A 22,388-nucleotide genomic window follows, 5' to 3' on the forward strand; every position below is an offset into this window, starting at 1 on the left:
CAGGCTGGCAACATTGCAATTAACAACGTACTACTTCCGGTTGGGCCTTTTCAAAATTGGACCACATTCGCTTTGCTATGCTTGTGTGTGTTGGTTTGATGGGGCGTTGGTATATTTGAGAAAGAAATAAAACAGGTAAAAAGCTTCTCAAGGGCAAGCTCTTCGATGGTCGATTGTGAAATCCAGTGCGACCCCCCCACCTTCTCTCTACATATTAGTGCTGTCAAGCGATAATTTTTTTAATTAATTAATCCCCTGCCGTAAAAGAAATCCGTAATTTATTGAGATTAATCACATTTTCACTAATGTTTTTGTGAAGCCTGTAAAAGATATTTACTTAAATATTATCTTGGAATGAATGTAAAAATCACCAAATATGGTTTGCAGGGTCCAGTGTTCACATGAGCAGGGTGTTTTGTTCTGAGATGACGTACTAAAGATGTACAGCTAATATAGTACAGTATTTGAATTTGGCTTTGCAAAGTATGCAAATTATTTTATAAGTAATAAAACTGTGTTAAAATACTGAACTGCGTTATATTTTTTTTATTAAATTAATCTCCAGAGTTAACGCTTTAGTTTTCACAGTCCTGATATATTGCCTATGGCGTCCAACTGTAATAGTATTTTGCACTTTGTTACAGCTGCAACTGTTATGAAATGCGGTATTCAAATAAAGTTGTATTATATAGTGTATGAATGTGTGTGTGGGGGGGTGCGTGTGTGTGTGCGTGTGTGTGTGCGTGTATACACGCTCACAGTCATGTTTTGGGTCCAATTGACCGTCTGAGGAGCAACTATCCAGGGGCCCTGCAACAGTTATGGGGTCTTTGTCGACATCTGCTGGGCAATGTGTGCCTCTACTCCACGTTACAAATTTCTATCAGGCAGTGTTTGTGCTACCTTATATGACGTAGAATAGATTGTGAAAGGACCCCACAAACGGCGGTAGGTCGTCAGCTTCACTGCATCGAAGGGATCGGTGAAATTAATGCACTTGTATCGACCAAAAATCATTCACATCTTGTTTAGCACACCGGTAAATATGATACTTTTCGAATGTACTGTTTGTTGGTGATCAAACAAATATTGTATGTGAGCGAAATGTGCTCGTAAAATGGACCAAAATAGTGGATGCGACGATCGAAATTAGCGCTTTGTATGAATGGGCTCACGCCTCAGTGAAGCCAAAGTAATGTTTTAGTGCATGCATTTTGTCAGAGAATTTCTCGCTTTGAGCAACATTGGCTCACATCAAATATTTAAACTTGCAAATATATGGTTCTTGGTACAATTCTGTCTCGTTGAATACCAACTTCTCCGGCTAAGCTAGTTTTTCGAGCAATGCTAACAACTAACGTTCTTTGTTTTCATTGAACAAACAGCAATTGAGAACCTTCAAAACAACGTGCTATTGAATGTATCACACAGTGTTGTTTAAAATGTTTTGATTGAGTGCAGAGTAAATGTCACTCCATCACCTGAAATAAGTCATTCCAGCATACAGGAGCAACCCCGTATGTTTCCCCTTCTGCTGGTTGTCTGCTAGATTTTTTTTTAATTTAGTTTTAAACATTTCATAAAGTTGTTGGGTAAAAAATAAAAAGGCAGTGATTGACGGCTTCAGTAAGGACCTTGGCGATGTTCTTGTCCTTGAGCAAGGCACTACTCAAGTGATGCATCATTTTGACAAACAGCATGTCACTTTGACATCTCTTTTAAATGCTTGCATGTGTGTGCTCTGGTTCTTCTGTGTAGTATGCAACACATCAATACTGTGCTCCTTAGACTTCGCAGTCTCCAAACTTACAAGTTTTCAGAGATGCAATCTCTGATTCTTTTTTTCTTTGACCATGAGAGCAAAAATTATTGCTATATGAGACCGTTGAGTTTGTGGCAGTGAACTTGAAATCAAGCAGTAGTTTGGCAGATATTGAGCAAATAAAGCGAGTGCTTGATTCACGCTGTTTATTGCCACTCTGAGTTGAAGTTAACAGAGTCTTCTGCGTTCCATGATCAAAGCTACATGGAGTATACTGTCGTATGATACTTCATTCTGGCCTTTTCTAAGTTTACTAACTCATTTCCCCCCACTTCCAGACTTACCTGGTGCTCCTATTTTAGCCCCTGGACAGGCCTGTGGGGAAGCCACAGTGAGACGCAGCCATGTTTCTTTACAACATCACTCTACAGCGTGCCACTGGCATCACACATGCCATCCATGGAAACTTCTCAGGTGAGCTTGAACCTCAACATTATTGTCAGTCTAATGTCTGTTCCGACCTGGTTGGCTTGCCTGAGTACAGGTGCTGTATGAGAGGTGTCAGAAGCGCTCCAAGGCTGGTCTCACAAAGCAAGGCTCAAAATATTTTTTTCCTTTGCAGAGCAGTTTTGCGAATAAATGATTTTGCCGATTTGATGTGAAACCTGTTGTTGCATTTTTTTCCCCCCAGCTCTTAAGTGTGTGTGTTTTTTTTTGTTTTTTTTTTTAGTTGATTTGTCTATTTTTTTTTTCAGGAACCAAGATGCAGGAGATAGTTGTTTCCAGAGGAAAGATCATAGAGTTGCTGCGGCCAGACGCAAACACGGGGAAGGTGCACACACTACTCACAATGGAAGTGTTTGGTATTGTGCGTTCACTAATGGCCTTCAGACTCACAGGAGGAACCAAAGGTATATACCCAGTGATGTCTATGGTACCATTTGCACCTAACAACAACCTCTGGTGCTCTCTCGAGAACCACATCAAAATCATGTGCACCCAGACCATGAGCCACATTTATTGTAATGGAAAAGTACCAGGATCTCGTTGTCACGGAATTAAAGATAATCGTAATATTCAATTAAAGGCATCCTTTGTTTCTTGGTACTTAAGGCTCCTGAAGCCAAATAGTTCCCTTGAGCCTTTGTATCAAATGTTTATATGAATGGCAAATTGGCTGCATGACAGTTCCCCAAACAGTTATACAACTCATCATGCTGACGAAACGGCAAAAGTAACTGCAATATGCCATCAGATAAGTAGACGATGATGGAATTAAAACCCAAAAAAACGCTCCCGTAGCAGGGTATTATTTTGGACCCACTTAATGACTCTGGAACAAATTATTGGGGTTATTAATCCAAACTTCGGTACCCATCTTTGGTGGTATCACAAAAAATCCAAATAAAAATCATAACATTGTGGATTTAATTGCTGATGCCTTGTGAGATTTACAAATGTCTCTTGTTGATGACATACCTTACTGTTATATTTACCATTCTTAATGCTTTTGTTTGCAGATTACATTGTTGTTGGAAGTGACAGCGGTCGTATCGTCATCTTGGAATATCATCCGTCCAAAAACATGTTTGAGAAAATTCACCAGGAGACATTTGGGAAGAGTGGTTGTCGCCGCATTGTCCCAGGACAGTTTTTGGCAGTGGACCCCAAAGGCAGAGCTGTCATGATAGGTATGTTCAAGAAAGCTTTTTAGGGTGTTTGCAAATTGAATTGTGAGTGTGCAAGATTTAGTGTCTACTTTTATTAAAGTTATCTCCCAACAATTAATCAGTCAAACCGCATCGCATTAGGATGCAATTTTCAAAACGTAAAGGCTACAGTTCGGATGGAAAGATCATGAGCAAAAAAAAAAAAAGGACGGCAAAAGAAAACAATACTCAAGGCTAAAGTTCTGTAATAACACCATTTACATTTGAATTACTTTATTATTTCAAACACATGAAACGAGGACCTAGAAAACAACTTCAATCGCAATATAGTTAAAAAAAAATAAAAAATACAAATCATTTTCCAGAATTGTTCGCAAATAATGTTGAGATTAACGTCTTCTGTCTGTCCTTCCTTTCCTTAGGAGCAATCGAGAAACAGAAGTTGGTTTATATTCTGAACAGAGATGCGGCTGCACGACTGACCATCTCTTCCCCGCTGGAGGCGCACAAAGCCAACACGTTGGTCTACCATGTTGTGGGTGTGGACGTCGGCTTTGAAAATCCCATGTTCGCTTGTCTTGAAATGGACTATGAGGTACTAGCATTTACATGGGATTATGTAAACAAGAAAAACAAGACACTTAATCAAGTTCTATCTTAAACATGTGATCAGTTTGTCATGTTTCTTTTCTGAAGTCACCAGAAAAAAACAAAAAAACACTCACTGTCTGACTGGGTACTCATAAAACAAGTGGTGTGTTTTCAAGACCTTTGTACAATTTGTTTTTGTCTGCCCCTTTACAGGAAGCTGACAATGATCCGACTGGAGAAGCTGCAGCTAACACGCAGCAGACACTTACCTTCTACGAGCTGGACCTTGGCTTGAACCACGTGGTCCGCAAGTACAGCGAGGCTCTGGAAGAACATGGAAACTTTCTTATCACTGGTAGGCATATGTTATGTTCACAACTTAATTGTGTTGTAAAGGAGCATTTACTGCTCATAAGGCGACGTACCACTACCATTCTCTTCTTGCATATCTAGTTCCCGGTGGTTCCGACGGGCCAAGCGGTGTTCTGATCTGCTCCGAAAACTACATCACATATAAGAATTTTGGAGACCAGCCTGACATTCGCTGTCCTATCCCACGTCGCAGGGTGAGTCATACTGTCCATCCATCTATGCTGGCAAGCAAAATGATCTGATCCTTTTTTCTTTTTTTTTTTTTTTAATAAATGTGTTCTGTGAGGTAATCTTCAATCGTGGGTGTGATTAACCTCAGTAAAGACAATCAGGATACCGGACGTTGTTTCATTCGCAAAAGTGTGGCTACAGACATCCTCTCACGTTCTTATGTGGGGACGTTGGTGTCTCCATCGATCATAAATTCGTGTAGGGGGGGCGGAGGTGATTTAGTCTTCGGTCTTTTGTCTGATTGTACTGAACGCATATGGACAGCGGCCTGAGCAACCAACACAAACACAATTAGCCAATATTCCCATCAAATGTTATAACAAACACAAGCGCTTAAAAATTTCCCTGTCATTTTAGTCACTATTCAGATGATAAATGCACATGAATGCAGTGTGTTTACTGATGGGGTCGCGTGGACCTTTGCACGCGTGTGAAATGCATACTGGCGTCCGGTAATGTTTTATGAATGGGAGAGCTGCGGTTTGTGTTAAAGCAACTGGTGTATGTCCATCGCAAAAACTATAAACTGAAGCAGAAGATGACCTTTAACCACAAATATCTGATAGAGTCCCTGAGGGAGCATTCAAATGTTTGCACTGGCACCAACGTGACCAGATAAATTTCTTAGTCATGCGTGCTGAAAAAGTATCGGTGACTATTGTGCTCGCCGTCTCAAAGCCCTAGTTAAAGTAAAAACACAATTTGTTCTTTGAATTGAGAACAACCCCCCCCCCCCCCCAATCCCCCCAAACAAAAAATCTTGTGGAAAAAGTATATAAACCCTTGCATGTAAAACAGTCCCCTCCAAAAGTATTGGAACGGCACCAACTTGGTTTTGGTTGTATCCCGAAGACATTTGAGTTTCCGATCAAGAGAAAGATGTGAGACAAAAGTTCAGAATTCCTGCTTTTGTGGCATAGCAATTACATCTAGATTTGTTAAATAATAACTCAGGACAGAGCACCTTTTGTTTGAAGCCGCCCACTTTTCAAGTGTGCAAACGTATTGGAAAATAAATGATTAAATTAACTTCAAGTGAATGACTTTTGATATTTGGTGACATAACCCTTACTTGCAATAACTGCATCAAGTCAGCAACCCACCGACTTCCCCAGACTGTTGCATTTGTCATCTGACGTGCTTTTCCAGACCTTTTATTGAAGCCCCTTTCAGTTCTTGTTTATTCCTGGGGCTTTCTTTCTTCAGTTTTCTCTTTCGGAGTTGAAATGCAAGCTCTATTGGCTTCAAGTCATGTGACTGACTTGTGCAGTCTAAGACCTAAATCTGTAATGCTCGTCGTCCCCATTCCCATGTTTTTGAATGTACCCGGGAAAAAAAAAAAGCGGCACACAGAAGGGCCTGGCTCCTGAAATGGACCTGCTCTTTGTCACTGCCATGCTATTGATGTTTCTACACTGAAACGTTTACTGTCGTGGCTCCAATAACAAGCTGAACCTCCAACCTTGAGCAGCAAATTGAATTTTGTTCCCATATGTAGCGGATTACCTGAGGCAGGATGTACGACTCCTGTGATTTGCCAGCACGAACGCCTGGAACGAATTGGATTACATACGACCGAAACCTCTGATTGGAACTGATTACCACTTTGTATGAAACATGACTGTGACATACGAGACATACTCTGAGAAAATGTCAACAAATGTTTAACTATTAGGGCAGACTGCTCGCGGTGTTGATGCAATGGACACCAACCTTATTGTGATGTTCTCAAAGAAAACATGCATGTGAGTAATTGTCTTTTCCTTTCTGCTAGAATGACCTGGACGACCCAGAGCGTGGCATGATATTCGTTTGTTCAGCAACCCACAAGACCAAGTCCATGTTCTTCTTCCTTGCCCAAACCGAGCAAGGAGACATCTTTAAGGTTACGTTGGAAACTGACGAAGAAATGGTGAGAAAAATGCATGGATTCCTTGTGTGGTATGCAAGAAATAGGAAATGAGATGATGATACTATTTTTATTTTTTATTTTTCTCGCGTGAATGGTAACAAGATTGCACCGAAATACACCAAGTAACCCCACTGCGCGAACATCCACGTTTACAATATATCTATTGTGAATTTTTTGTAGGTCACAGAAATCAGGCTGAAGTACTTTGACACAATCCCCGTGGCAACAGCCATGTGCGTCTTGAAGACTGGCTTCCTGTTTGTGGCGTCAGAATTTGGAAATCAGTAGGTGTTCTTTAATCTGATTTGTAGTTTATTTGAAAGGATTTCACTCTCACTTTTAATATTGTACACTCATCACACATTAGTACTTTATCTGAGCTGTGTTTTTCTGCCCCCCCCCCCCCCGTACACCATGATGGCTAATGTTGTTCGCAACCTTTTTCTAGTTACCTTTACCAGATTGCCCACTTGGGCGATGACGACGAGGAGCCCGAGTTCTCCTCCGCAATGCCTCTGGAAGAAGGGGACACTTTCTTCTTCCAGCCTCGCCCTCTCAAGAATCTGGTGCTGGTTGATGAACAGGAGAACTTGTCCCCCATCATGTCCTGTCAGGTGGGGGTTACATTTTTAATATGGTGTCTTTCAGAATCAAACTGCTAGTGTGAGATTTAGCAGAACGAATTCACAGGTTAAATAGATGAGAAATGAAATCAGAATGATCTCGGTTCACATACTGTTCTGGGCTCATTTGTGATTTTTCTCGAGCAGCATTCTCAAGCATCATTGGCTTTGTGCATCTTCCAAATTTTGGCCTCGGTATGACTCCAAAAAAGTACAAATTTATAGCGGCAGTGTTGTCAGAGGTGCCAGATTGTCCATATTTTGTTAGAACACGACCTTATTAAAGCCAGAATATGTTATAATAAAACATGGGTGACATTGCCAAAAAAGTTTGAAAACGAGCAAAAAAAAGGTATTTGGTAGCTCTTCCGCCGCTGGCTCTGGTGACGCAATACGTCGCTGCGGATGCTAGCTGTTGAGTCCAAAGTTAGCTGAAAGCTAATGACTTGAGTCAAGGCTGTTCGCTGCTCGTTCTAATAGATTCATATCAGCTTTGAGAAACAAGGGCACCCACACAAAATGAAGCTTCATTGGCAGATTAATATGTCCCTTCATGCGCAGAAATTTGTTTTCCTTTTCCCTGAATAAATGGCCACCTCTTCACATGACACTATAGTTTGCCTAATTGATGCTCTCACACTGTCCTAAATTCACAGTAAACATGTTCATATTGTTTTTCATCCAAGCCAGGGTCTGGTTTTGTTCACAATAACTCCCGCCGCCATTAATGGCCATTCCGACGAAAAAAGAAAAGATCCAGCTGTGACTGTCCCACTCGCCAGCTCATTATCTATTTTCATACAGCTTTCAGTACTTGCATCACTTTGCTTTGACTCTCCGTCACTGCTTAGCCATATCGGCACTCTTTGGAGCAACCTATGCAGAGCTAAGTTAACGAGAGGAGCTTCAACACGCACGAGTCAAGGATTGCACAACGATTTGCCATGGCCTTAATAACCTTGACGATATTGTACCGTGAGATTTTGATATCGATGCATCCCTAATATTCACTCTTCTATTTTTTTTTAGATTGCTGATTTGGCCAATGAAGACACGCCACAGCTTTATGTGGCCTGTGGACGAGGACCCAAATCTACTTTAAGGGTTCTTAGACATGGACTGGAGGTAAACAGGCATACGTTGTTCTTATTTTATTTCGTTTTTATTTTTTTTTTTATATCTATATAAAATGAAATCTCCCCGCGTAATGAAAAGATTAAGACGTCAGTCTATTCCAAACAGTTTTCACTGCAGCGCACACCGTTTAATATTGTGGGCTCAGTACAGAAAACTACTTGTTTTTTTTTCATTTATTTATATTTAAGTGATATGAATAATGAAAATACCATCCATACTGTATCGTATTATAGCACGTACTCTATGTATTCATGATAATTGCTGGCGTGTGTGTGCGCGCGCGTGCATGTGGATTTGTGTGGTGGTCCTTTTGAATTTCTTCTTGATCTTGTGCCCTCCATTATGAGAGTCAGACCGCTTTTAATCAGGGTTGACCGACGACCTCTTCTCCTCATTCAAAACTCGAATGTTATCAGATGGTCCCGGTGTTTGTGATTAACTCTCACAGCTGGATGCGTGAAACAAGGCATTGTCTTCATGCCTGTCACATCTCCCACATGTCGCATTGCTTTTCATTGGATGCTTGAATTGTCTTTTGCTTTAGCTTGCAAACTACAGCTGCAATAAAACAAACAAAAAATCAGTTTCAATAGTTTGACAGGATTCCTGACATTATAAAATCGGTTTCATCGCTAGTTTTTGTCACATCCTTGTATGATGATGGCAGAAGACATGAACGCCTCAAACACTCGCCCCTTGCTCTTGTTAAGAGTTCATATCTTCTTTAATTACTTCCAACAGGTTTCTGAGATGGCTGTATCTGAGCTGCCCGGTAACCCCAATGCTGTGTGGACAGTACGCAGACATATCGAAGGTAAGAAACTTTTTTTTTTTTTCATTTGCAAAAAATCATAAACCTCATTTACAGTGTTGAGGCGCAGCGCGTTGTTTGGGCATTTCTGTATCGTAAGAAAGATTATATTTGCACGGTTGTGTCCGCATTGTAAATTGTCACAGTGCATTAGTCCAACACTATGAAAAATCTGGTTTTGCAGCGATTGTTGTTATAATAGTAGGTAATTCCACTTTTTTTAATCCAGTATTGTCTACCCTTTTTATGTGGCATTTTCATCAGTTTTTTGTCTTGTGTTTATATTCACTCTTCCCCAACTGTGTATTTTTAGATGAATTTGACGCCTATATCATCGTGTCTTTCGTCAATGCTACGCTGGTTCTGTCCATTGGCGAGACTGTCGAGGAGGTGACAGATTCTGGATTCCTGGGAACAACGCCCACCCTCTCCTGCTCGCTACTGGGTGAAGATGCCCTCGTTCAGGTGTGTACCATTTTCCTTTAAAATGATCTTCGAACGTTGTTGGCATGATTAACTTGAGTGGTTTCATCACATGTGCTTCTGGTCTTTGTTTCTCTGTTTAGGTGTACCCAGATGGGATTCGTCATATCAGAGCCGACAAGCGTGTGAATGAGTGGAAGACTCCTGGCAAAAAGACCATTGTCCGTTGTGCTGTGAACCAGCGGCAAGTGGTTATCGCACTCACAGGTGGTGAGCTGGTCTACTTTGAGATGGACCCGGTAAGCAAATATTTATTACCGTTTATCTGGAATGTACTGTGTACCCTCGCTACTTTTGAGGCCTAGGGACCAGGACCCATACTTATTGTACCGTACTTAGGTTGAGCAGTTGACCATTATGTACTGATCAGCTTTACTTGCACCACTCCCAGTAGTGATACGGACCTTTCTCTGCATCATCTTAAGAACTTTTACCTGACCGCTTTCTCTGACGTCCGCACCGCAACGAGCCTTGCCTGACTGTCAGACCTTTGCTGGAACCTTCATCACACTGCTGTTTCTCCAGCTGGGAGGGGAAGACCTCAGAGAAAATCTGAAGACAGTCTTTGCCAAACGAGTATTCTTGGTCCTTTTTGCGGAGCTGCTTTTCAAGGATATGGCTCAAAGAAGACTTCGGGCACCAATACGTTTTCCATTCCCCCTTTGCAGTATGAGACTTGCGCCTTTTTCCCCTGTCACCTCAGTGCTGCTGTAAGGCTTTTTTTTTTTAATCCTTTTTTAATCATTTTGCCTTGCGCAGCCACTCGCTGCAGACTAACAAGGACACCACTGTGCTGTGCGCTTGGGTAACAACCGTACAACGATACAAGGAAAACGTCCACACCCAGAGAAAATTGGGTAGCTTTTTCTGCTTCATTCATATTAATCAACCTCGTGAATCAGGATACCGTGTCTAGACTATTGTCCACCACTGGTCCACGCTTAATAACATGTGGAGAAGACTGCCGATCACCATCCGCACATCTTAAAGAGATCATAGTCAATTTTTTTACAAGATCAGTTGTGCTCCGCCCACCCGCCTTCCAAGTTAGGTTAGCCCCAGGATGCAAAGCGAAGGAGTTAATGCAAGCACAGCCAACATTGAGAAAGCGCTGGGAGCCCAGGAACCCGTCCCATCTAATACAGCTAAGCCCCAAGGCAACAACCCCATTGTCAGTGTAAATACTGCTGGCCATTGCAACCTTTTGCAACGGTTTGTTGAAGAACATCAGTGGATAAACGGCACCATCAAGCCAAGCACATCATACCACACAGCCGGTCAGAGATCAAGTTGTGAAGTTCCATCCAGAGTTGTGTGATTAAAAACATGCCAAGCTTTGAACGTCTGATGGCGCGCCTAAACCGACACACTGGGTAAGGTGAGCGTTAACCAAAGACGTTTCCCAGAGTGCCATAGTAACGCTGTGAAACATGAGGGGTTGACATTTATGTTTGATTTGTGTCCGTTTACAGAACTCTGTTTCCACTTGTTTGTTTTTAAAGCGCGTTATTGAAATGTTGATTTGAATTATTGGATATTGTATGGTTGTTAGAATGTGTGTGTGATTGATGTTTTTGTTCCATCTTTCCAGTCAGGCCAGCTAAATGAGTACACAGAGCGCAAGGAGATGTCCGCAGATGTGGTCTGCATGAGTTTGGCCAATGTTCCTCCTGGTGAACAGCGCTCTCGGTTCTTGGCTGTGGGACTGGTTGACAACACTGTTCGAATCATCTCCCTGGATCCTTCGGTATGAATAACTTTATTTTTTTTAACACTATAGATCCCCATTGAAGTTTTTAATCTTGCCAGCAAATCCCTTTTGACCACTCTGACACATTATAAAAGATATCATTTAATTTATGAACATAGTACCTTTATGAACTCTCATGAAGCTTTTTACCTGATAGATTAGAACTGAATTGAATTGATTTTTCAGCAATTTGTCGTGAACACACTAACATTTTCATTATTTTAATGCTAGGACTCACCAATTTGAACTCTAAAATTCAACTTTGCTAGCGTTTCATTGGTGTCTGCATTAATTTGCTTTTACACACTAGAAGTTTTAGAGCGTTTAACCTGGGAAGGTTCAGTTGAGATGGCAGAGGTTATAACCCTTCCGTGTGAAAGCTCGCCAACTTGCTAGTAAGCTACTGCTAATAATAAAAATGTATTGACGGTGGACCGAACCAAACATGCCATTCCGAAACGCATTAAAACAGAAAGGTATACTGTTACCCCCCTAATATATAGCGTGAAATCAATTTACATTTTTGTGTGTGTCACATCTCATTTGCAATCAATTTTCTCATTTCCATACATATTTTGTAGTATAGTAAGCGGTAGAAATTGATTTTCAAAGGCAACTCGTTTTTAAGCTAATATGTTGGTGTGTACTCATTCCTGTTTAGCATGGTTTATTATGTTGCAATTACACAAATAAATACATTAGTTGCTGTGCTCAAATGTTGTTGCCGCCTTTGATGATCAGTGAAATGTCATTGCATTTTAATCTGAGAATCTGGGATGGGCTCCAGCGCACTCACACAACCCTTGTGGGACTAAACGGTACAGAGAATGGATGGATGGAATTGACAACTGGAAAATTGTGTTAAAGCATGATTTTGCACAACCCCACCTTAGGCGAAAACATGGGGCAACATCAAAGGGAGTGACTTTGGAAAGCTCCAAAAATAATAATTGTAATCAACAGTTCATGTTATCATCTATGTAAGCAGCAACACATGATGGAACCCTAGTCGGGTTGCACGAGTACGTAGAAAAAAAAAAATCTTGATTATTTTTTATTAAAATCACAATAAATGAATTGTTCTTGTGTATTTGTTCAACTACCAAAACTTCTTGAACACTATTTTTATTGTCAAGTACAAAATGACCTTGTAAATATTATGTAAAATTCAAGCCTCTTGCTTTTCAATTTTGCTACATCCACACCTTGGTTGCAATGCATCTTTGCACACATTGAAACCTTGAATAAGCATTACCCTTATCTCTTTATTTTAAACACGTCTTGGGACTTGCTGGCTTAACCTGGTCTCCGCACGGGCCGGGTGGCCATCTGGAATTTCAGGCAAATGTGAATTTTCTGGGCCTGACCTGGTCATCACGGCCGCCAGGAGCCGTCCCTCAAGGCTTCAGTTATGACTTGGATCTTGACTTCACAGCTTACTGAAACGGGTTGCTTTCGGTCTTTCATGCCAATACCAAACATGCTGATGTGTCTCATAATCTGAACTTGTACGACATTAAATGCCTTCCACTTGATATCATTTGAATTTTGTCTTTTAGGATTGCTTGCAGCCATTGAGTATGCAGGCTCTCCCAGCCCAGCCGGAGAGTCTTTGTATTGTTGAAATGGGAGGGGTTGAGAAACAGGACGAACTTGGAGAGAAAGGAACCGTCGGCTTCCTCTACCTCAACATTGGGCTTCAGGTATGATGCCTCTTTCAATCAATAATAAAACGACAAATAAACCAATGTCTGCTTAAGTATTATAACTATATCATGCGATAACTCAAACACTTGGTCTTTTCATTACTGCTGTAATATTGGCGACACCCAACCGCCTCACAAAAAGTGTGTATGCACAAAAGTAGAGAAAGTTGGAAGATATGTAAGTTTGATATTTAGTCAGAGCAATGCACATTTTCTTTGAAGCAACCACCAGCTACTTCAAGAGCCTAATTCGGTGCGCCAACACCACAGTTATGCTGTAATCTCATTGAAAATTGCAGTCCTTGCCGTTGAATGCTGTCCGTGTGTATTCTTTGTGGTAGAATGGTGTACTGCTGAGGACTGTCCTGGATCCGGTCACCGGCGATCTGTCTGATACCAGAACCCGCTACCTGGGCTCACGGCCTGTCAAGCTTTTCAGAGTCAAGATGCAAGGACAAGATGCTGTATGTTTTTGAAAATGTTCCGAAAAGCGCTTGTATTTATTTCAAAATACCTATGAATACTAAGTCAAACTTTCTCTTCTCATCATCAGGTCCTTGCCATGTCCAGTCGCTCCTGGCTCAGCTACTCGTATCAGTCTCGTTTCCATTTGACGCCCCTCTCGTATGAGACCTTGGAGTATGCTTCAGGCTTTGCCTCCGAGCAATGTCCGGAAGGCATAGTGGCCATCTCCACCAACACACTTAGGTACAGATGTTCTTTCCAGTACGATTTCTATCCATCTGGCTATCAGCATCACCTTCCTTGTCGTGATTTTGACAGAATCTTGGCATTGGAGAAACTTGGAGCTGTCTTCAACCAGGTGGCTTTTCCCCTGCAGTACACGCCCAGGAAGTTTGTGATACACCCAGAGACCCACAACCTCATTTTGATTGAAACGGATCATAATGCCTATACCGAGGCAACCAAAGCTCAAAGGAAACAACAGATGGCTGAGGTATGATGAAAATGGTTTTTGGGTGAGATTATGAGCACACGGCAAGCATCTGGTAACACTTGAGCTCATGGAAAGGTTGGTTAACATTGCATAGCGAAGACTTGGGAAGTGGGATTTTGATAGTTGTTATGGTTAAATTGTGCATCACATGACGGGATAGACCATTTTAACAATTCCAGGAAATTGCTGCCAGGATTTTGTGATGCCAGTGTCTGCACAATGGCCCCCACTGATCTTTACGCCGCAATTAATGTACACTGGGCCACCAATGGTGAGCAGAAAATCATACTCTGTGGCTAGTCAATTTTCGCTCATAAAAAGTATGGTTGTAAGATAACCTTGTGGCAGGCAAGAGACAAAAGGCAGCTGGTTGTAATCTTGCAAATCCCATTTTCTCCAGATGAACATTTATGGGCAGCTATTGTAGTATGCAACACATTTTGAAAGTGCTTCTGTGCAAATCAAACAAAAGCTAAATTTGTCAATCCCGACAGATTGTTGGATCGATTCACATTTATCGCCTTGGACGGACAGACATGTTTCATAATTCTCAGTAGGCTGAAGTGGTTTTTGTTTGTTCTGTTTTGTGCATTTTAGTGTTTGGCTCCCGGGGAACAGTAAGTAGCCTTTGTTTAGATGTTAAGAGCACGGGTTTCATTTGTTGTCGAAATAAAGATTTAATTCGGGACATACCTCCTTGAGACCGTAAGCCATCCTGTTCATCGTTTTTACACTAGATTACTAAAATCTTTTTAGTTGCGTAACGAGTGAACTTTGTTGTGGAATGACTATTCGTAATGGTGATGAATAAATGCTATTGATAAAAGGCATTCTACTTCAGGAGTTGTGTGCTCTTTGGGGAATAAGTTATGGTAAGACCAACTCATTTTGGCATTGTGGCAAATTGATACTTATTCCCAAGTGACACTGTCGGTAGTAAAGTGGCTGGCTGCAAATAGTGGACTTGAATTAACTTGCATACTCTCAAAATGATCATCTTCCTAGCACAGGACAAAGGGAAATGAATTCAAGCCCCTGTTTTGTTCTTTTCAAGTTGCCAAATTGCTACTTAATGTGTATTTATGCATTCCTTCTGGACGCAACCATCGTTTTCTAAACGTGTCAGAACGTATAAGAGTCATGGCATGCATGTTCAGACATATGGTTGCAACTTGCATCTTTAAACGCATTTGATGTTTATATTTAAAGGATCCCTGATGTTATGTAGTCTCATCTGGCGGCTTTTTGTAGCGGACATACAGGAACCAAAACAAGGAGGAATGCAAGCCCCTGGATCTTCTCATAGGGGGGTGGAGTTGTTAAAAAAGAACCTGCATTTTCATTTTTTTTTTTTTTTTTTATTTTGTCATGCAAGAAAAGCAGGCAGCAGACAAGTCTCTAGTCTATAAAAGTGTCCTGTCATCTCACATGCCTGCCATACCTCTAACCTGATTTTATAGCCTCAAAATAAGTTGAGCTTGAAATGTCAGACTCAATTACACACGCAGTGTTTAAATGAACTTTGCGCACTTTATGAAATTCCCTCGTCCCTTCTCAAGCTTCCAACTGCTGCTTTTTGTTCATTGTTGCTCTTGTGCATGCAGGAAATGGTGGAGGCTGCAGGTGAGGATGAAAGAGAACTGGCGGCCGAGATGGCAGCCGCCTTCCTCAACGAGAATCTCCCCGAAGCTATTTTTGGTTCACCAAAAGCTGGCGCTAGGCAGTGGGCCTCGCTAGTGCGGCTGATCAACCCAATTCAGGGTGCAACACTGGACCAAGTGCAGTTAGAGCAGAATGAAGCGGCGTTCAGGTACGTGTTGCTTGCTCCAAACAGAACTCTAGATTGACTTAGTTTGAAAAGACAGAAGGATAAAGAATTTCATTGTCCCATTCTAATGAATACATGCTTTTGTGCACGCTTTTTTCCCTAGTGTTGCCGTGTGTCGTTTCCACAATGCAGGGGAGGACTGGTTTGTCCTTGTGGGGGTGGCCAGAGACATGATCCTCAATCCGAGATCAGTTGCGGGCGGCTTCATCTACACTTACCGCCTCACCGGTGGCGGGGAAAAGCTCGAGTTTGTGCATAAGGTGGATTTGAGTTTTCTGGCTATTTGAATTATTTTGGATTTGCAATGTTCTCTTTTTAACACATGCAAAAAAAAAAAAAATGCTGCATTCTACTTTTGTCCTGTTCTGGATGGTATTTCATGTCGCACACCACCTCTAAGGCTCTTTTGTGTGGGATCAAATCAAGTGAGCTTTGATCATCCAAAGAGAGACCGGTTGACGGAACTTGTCAGCGTCAATTTGGTGGTGTTGGTTTGATATTAAGTCAAGGTGTGAAGACTTAAAAAAAATTAAATGAGCTCGCCTCACCTACATTCAGATGTCTCGGCCTTCAGCACTCGCTCTTTGAGAATTTGTGCAATTCCCATGGAACAAAAGAACCAATGACGGTGACTATAATGTGATTGAGCCCTCATATCTTCCTGGTATGCATCAGTCAAGCGTGCATTGCGAGATTAGCCACTTGGAACCGAGCGCTGTACAAAGTATAACCAGGACTGTCTTGTTAGAGCAAAAATGAGGTTTGGCAAACTCAAAAGTTGCTTTGAAAAACCACCAAGGTTTAAATGTACTCAAATTAGATTTCGTATTTCCCCTGCATCTGAAGATTTACCTCAATGGGGGAGTACTGCTCTGCTTTTGGACATTTCTTCCTATATTAGATTGTTGTCTTCATATGTGGTATGTTTTTTTTAAGCATTGACTGACACTTTTTTTTTTGTTATGTGGTTTTCTAGGACTTTCCCCTCAGCGTGTATGATTTTAATCATCCTCTTGACCCAGAATTGGGGGTCTAGTTGCATTTTCAGCTCTCTTGTCAGTTGTTTTGTAATGGACTCTTGCTAGACATACAGCGAATGTAAAACACATTTTTCTTTGAGCGACTCGTGAGGATAAGTGGTTCAAATGATGGCTGGACTTCATCCTGCAGCGTTAAAAGTGTCTTCAAATTTGTTATCAGCCCGTATGATTATTTAATGTGTAAGTTGTCAGCCAATGTTTATTTTTTTTTTGGTATCTCCTGGGAGGGGGGGGCGCCTTCCTTTCATTTCTTTCTGTAATGTTCCTGCCATGATATTGAGTCTAGAAGCAGATAGTCAGGAAATGCTTTACTGACGACTTACTCGACACAGAATTTTCATATTTTATCAGAAGCCGACTAATGATGTTCCAAATCCTAATCTCTTATCATTCTGACAGACCCCAGTGGAGGATGTGCCGTTGGCCATCGCTCCATTCCAGGGGCGGGCCTTGGTGGGCGTTGGGAAACTCCTGAGAATTTATGACATGGGCAAGAAGAAACTGCTGCGCAAGTGTGAGAACAAGGTAAGTGGCCTAACTGCCACGCAGTCATCAGCCAGCTTTAGCAAAAATGTTGTCAATTACCCCAATGGACACAAATTATTAAACCCAACTTTACATTCCCTTATGATGCTCCTCTTTTCCCGGTATTAGCTGTCCTGAACATTTTATGCACAGCACAGATGATACTACTTTGTATGTGGTAACACACGCATGGATTTATGTTGAATTCTACTGTGTGTCTTTACTTCTTTATTTATTTTTTTCTCCTTAGCATGTTCCCAATCTGGTCACTGGCATTCACACCATTGGCCAGCGTGTGGTGGTCTCTGATGTACAGGAGAGTCTCTTCTGGGTCCGCTACAGGCGTAACGAGAACCAGCTCATCATCTTTGCCGACGATACTTGTCCCCGCTGGGTGACAACAGCATGTCTGCTGGACTACGACACCATGGCCTCCGCTGACAAGTTTGGGAACATTACCATTGTGAGTAGTGGACTAAGTTGTTTGTTTAAGTTTAGTTTGTGAAATAAATAGATTCCGGAAACAGGTTGGCAGCAAAGACAACATCATATCTGGGTTTTAAATCTGATGCTTACTCCATCATTCAGCATATTTCAATATTTATCACATAGCAACCGTGTGACATGCATACAAACAGGGATTATTTGAAAGGATTTAAGTATGTGCATTCATTTCTTACTGCTAAGTTGTTCAATTACTTAGAATGCAAATATTTTCTGCCAGTTGTGACTGAGCAAGATTTTATTTGACTTGGGATTTGGTTGAACCGAGTAATGAATTGACAACTTGAAATCTGGTGGCGACTTGCCTTAACTTGCTTGATTTCACCACTCACCCAACCCCCACCCAAATACATGCACATTTACCCCCCCACCCCTCCTTTCTGTCTCACACACGCGCGCACAGTAACTTGAGACTTGCATGTGACTTGAATTTGACCACTTGTGACTTAATTACATTTACATTAGCTACATTTACATTACATTTCAGGTGCGTCTTCCTCCCAACACCAGCGATGATGTGGACGAGGATCCTACAGGCAACAAGGCCTTATGGGACAGAGGGCTTCTCAATGGAGCGTCGCAGAAGGTAGGATGCTGTTTTGCCATGTGGATGTCTAAGATGTAATCCTGTAGTTTCGCTGAGTTTGTGTGTCCAATTTTGTTCCTCCAGTTGTGCTTCCATCAAACTCAATGTTTTTTCTAAAATATATGCAAGTCATTCCAATTAATGGAGGAGCAGGATGTGGGGGAGACGCGCTTGAGACAGGCCTCTTTATACTCATGCGTACGCGCGGGTGACAACTGTCGCATTGCCTCACGTGGCCGACGCGTTGTGCTGCGTGGCACATCTGCGACACGTCTGCAACACAGGCCGCGCCCTCGGCAGAAATTGGGGTCCTCGCGGTCGTGGCCCATGCAAGTATAACGAAGACTTAACGGTGTTGATATTTAACATATAGTTGACATTTCTTGTGCAAGTAAGAATTCTGCCATGCACGCGGTGCATTTGTGGTGAAAAATTCTTCACCCGATCGTTTAATGTTAAATGCTCACTATATTATATTAACAGTAACTACCAGACAATAGCATATTCCCGGAATGGAATTTTCTTTATTGTCATTGCGCGTTACAGAGCCACAAAATTGACTGAACGGGCACAATTGTCCCAAGAGACATGAAAACACAATGACCAACAGAGGGAGACAGGCTTTTCCGAGCTCCGAGATCTTAGTGGAAGGAGAACTCTCAGGTCGAGGAGGAAGGAGTGGGGAGAAAAAGCAAGGCTCCTCAGGGGAGCATAGTTTGAGTCTGGGGAAAAAAAAAAATCAGCACATCCGGCATACATTAAAAAGACATATACAATAGATCTCAAGACTATATTTTCATCACCCCAACAAGTTCACGCGCGGAAGAACGTTTTACTTCCCCGCTCAACGAGAATGGTCACTCCCCAGTTTACTTCCCGCAAGACGTAGCCCCATCTCATTAATAAATTTGCATACATTCTTGGTTATAGTAGCAGCTTAGATTGGTCGATGGGCCTTGGAATAAATACAAAACATAAATCATCTCAATGAACGTATCACCGATGCCATGAGAGTCTTTCCTTCAGCTGGACTAATAGAGCACATGTTCTTCAGTCGAGGCGGACGTGCACTGAAATGTTTCGAAAACAATGGCAGTCAGGTAGAGCATATTATATATATATTAATAGTTTGCACAAAAAAAATGGGCACAGTGGCTACAAGGAAAAGTCAAATCTGAGTGAGAAAGAGCAAAAATAAATAACTAACATTGACTGACAAGTCCAGAAATAAGTCCCGATTGAAACATCAGGAAATAGGCTTGAATCAGTCTAAATTTGCACAGCGTATGCCCCGCGTCAACCTCATTTATCGGTCTGCGTGCCCCTAATGTACTATATTTAGACCATATTTAATATCTCAGAATCTTTTTATCCACATTCCGATCTGCGGAGAGCTGCGTCTGTTTCCGGCCGGCCGATTTTGGCCACATGGACAAAGAAAAATTAAATAGTTTTTTCCAAAGTAAAGAAGCATGATGATGTTTTGGAGGAAATGCCTGTTTTCATCAGACAGTGACACATAATTTATGTATTACAATTTTCACCACACTTTCTTCGCCGACCACATTTGCGTTGGCCAACTACACACACCCGGCCGGATGACTCGGTTCCACCGGCACCGAGCTGAGTCAGCGTGAACGTTTGTGCGTGTTTTCCAGGCTGACGTGATCGTCAACTACCACGTCGGGGAGACCATCTTGTCCCTGCAGAAAACCACGCTGATCCCGGGAGGATCCGAGTCACTGGTCTACACCACCCTGTCTGGCGGCATCGGAATTTTGGTCCCCTTTACTTCACACGAGGTAAAAACCTGCTGTCGTATGGAAGTCTTTTTTATTTAGATTTTGGGATTTCCCGTTATTAATCATTTTGCACTTCGCTTTTCCCAGGACCATGATTTCTTCCAGCATTTAGAGATGCACATGCGCTCTGAGTTCCCACCATTGTGCGGAAGAGACCATCTCAGCTTTCGGTCATACTACTTCCCCGTCAAGGTGAATTAATCATCATCATCCGAATTTGAATACCTAAATTAAACTATTTGCAAACAGTTTGGGATGTTTGGCTTTTCGGGATCAACCTAAAATTCCCCGATAGCCTTTACTGGTCAACTTAATTTGACGTTCTCTAAACTCATGAATGGATGACTTGTATCCAGTGTTTCACGGTTCCTTTGACCACAACGTGCGGTTCTCGAAAAAGGTGCTGAAAGGCAAAATTCACAACAGGTGTTTGAGCCATGAAATGGACCAAAGCATTTCAGGTTCAGCCTGAAGATTTCCCCTGAAAGCCGAATATCCCGATCTTTTTGAGTGGCGCCAATCCATCCGATCCCATCGATTATTTCATCGAATAATCACGAAGTTGAAAAATATTCCATAGCGACCACCCAAGTTTGCCCGTGTCCTCATGTCGTTCCTGTGTGGCGAAATTGCAGAACGTGATTGACGGAGACCTTTGCGAGCAGTTCAACAGCATGGAGCCGCACAAGCAGAAAAGTGTTGCCGAGGAGCTGGACAGGACGCCACCTGAGGTCTCCAAGAAACTGGAGGACATCCGCACACGCTACGCATTCTAACTTCTGACCTCGAGCATCTTTACACAAATTAAAATTGAAACCAAAATTTGGCAAAAAAAAAATGCATCGTGTTGTTCTCACAACATCTCTCTACATGAAGCGATGACGAGTCGGCTACAGCAATCATGAATCCAAAATCCCTGTCACTAAAAATAGCTCACAGAATTTTACTTGTGACAGTCTTTACACAAACACAGCATGAAGGTTAGTTGATGTCCAAATGTCACGTATTTACTTGGCTATGCTGTTTTCTCTCACCTCGGTGACACACAGTCATCTAAAATAGATGCTACTCATGAACAAAAGTGTAGTTGCGCTCTCATGGACTGTACATATTTTGGTCTTTTATGACCCAAAAACAAGCGAATTAGCAAGATGGTATTGGAATTTTATTCTAATGGTTTGGTTTGAGTTTTATCGCGATACCAACCGAGTGGGGAAATGACATTGTTTCCTGTCTGCGGTGGTTGATTGTTTTGCCATCATGTGGTATTAAACGTCAGAGAAAAATAGTTGGGCGGATGAGCGCTCAAAGTTGTTGTCTTGGTCAGGCCTGTAAATTCCCCCACCTCGACCACAAGCACTTCCAGCAAGTTCTTGTCGAAGAAATGGGCATTTGTGGCCTACGCAATGGCAGTTTTTGTATTGTAAATAAAGTTTTTTTTTTATATACTTGACAAAATGTCTGTGCGCTTTCTTTCCTTGTTAAATGCCAACCCAGGATGTTTTTTGTAAAACTTCTCACTTGTCATACAACCAATACTGTCGAATTGGAAATGGTGTTTCTTGCAGCTGTCAGTTATTGCTCCCTAATCTTTTTTTTTTTTTTTTTTTTTTTTTGCATGCTCCCTACTCCATTGCTTGATTGGTTGTTTGAAAATCTATAAATACTTATGCTTTTCATTTTGTAGTTGTATATTTTTTTGGGCAATTTATATTCCCATCACACGTAAAGAAATTGATCACAGACTGAATGTCAAACACTTGAAGAAAAAAAAAGTTTGAGTGGAGCAAGCCCAGCAGAGTATTTGGAACCTAAATTGTTCCCTCATTGAGCTTTCCACAATTAATATTCAAATGTGACATTTGGAAGAAAATAACATCACTTTACAATGAACCTGAAACCTTTAGGTGCCATTTCAGCTAAATATTCAGTTTTGATTTCACTATTTCAAACCAGGTAGCAGGAAAATTGTTTTGATGAAGGCATATTGTAAATCAGGCAAATACATTTTCTTTTTTTGCCTCTTTGGAGTTACGGCTCCCCTTCGTGGGTCGTTATGACGGTTACAGCAAGTTTAATCATCTCAAAAATACTCGT

At 41.7% G+C, this 22,388-nt stretch overlaps 1 protein-coding gene across 1 annotated transcript; it reads left to right on the forward strand.

Annotated features, from left to right (window-relative positions):
* The first annotated feature begins 921 nt into the window (after positions 1–921).
* sf3b3 (splicing factor 3b, subunit 3) lies at positions 922–21,877 on the forward strand. Its single transcript, XM_088298990.1, has 27 exons — positions 922–1,039; positions 2,101–2,236; positions 2,518–2,673; positions 3,283–3,453; positions 3,855–4,027; positions 4,237–4,378; positions 4,477–4,589; positions 6,401–6,538; positions 6,719–6,822; positions 6,987–7,152; positions 8,191–8,286; positions 9,040–9,112; positions 9,423–9,574; positions 9,676–9,831; positions 11,184–11,339; positions 12,902–13,045; positions 13,390–13,512; positions 13,602–13,756; positions 13,832–14,006; positions 15,611–15,816; positions 15,938–16,094; positions 17,274–17,399; positions 17,650–17,862; positions 18,391–18,489; positions 20,148–20,291; positions 20,379–20,483; positions 20,927–21,877. Exons 2-27 carry the CDS (start codon positions 2,167–2,169, stop codon positions 21,065–21,067), a joined length of 3,654 nt encoding a protein of 1,217 aa, XP_088155116.1. The 5' UTR covers positions 922–1,039; positions 2,101–2,166; the 3' UTR covers positions 21,068–21,877.
* The last annotated feature ends 511 nt before the right edge of the window (positions 21,878–22,388 follow it).

The sequence above is a fragment of the Idiotropiscis lumnitzeri genome, chromosome 6 (assembly GCF_059441095.1).
Source record: "Idiotropiscis lumnitzeri isolate Australia: NSW breed Sydney's pygmy pipehorse chromosome 6, RoL_Ilum_1.0, whole genome shotgun sequence".
In the NCBI taxonomy this organism is placed as follows: Eukaryota; Metazoa; Chordata; class Actinopteri; order Syngnathiformes; family Syngnathidae; genus Idiotropiscis; species Idiotropiscis lumnitzeri.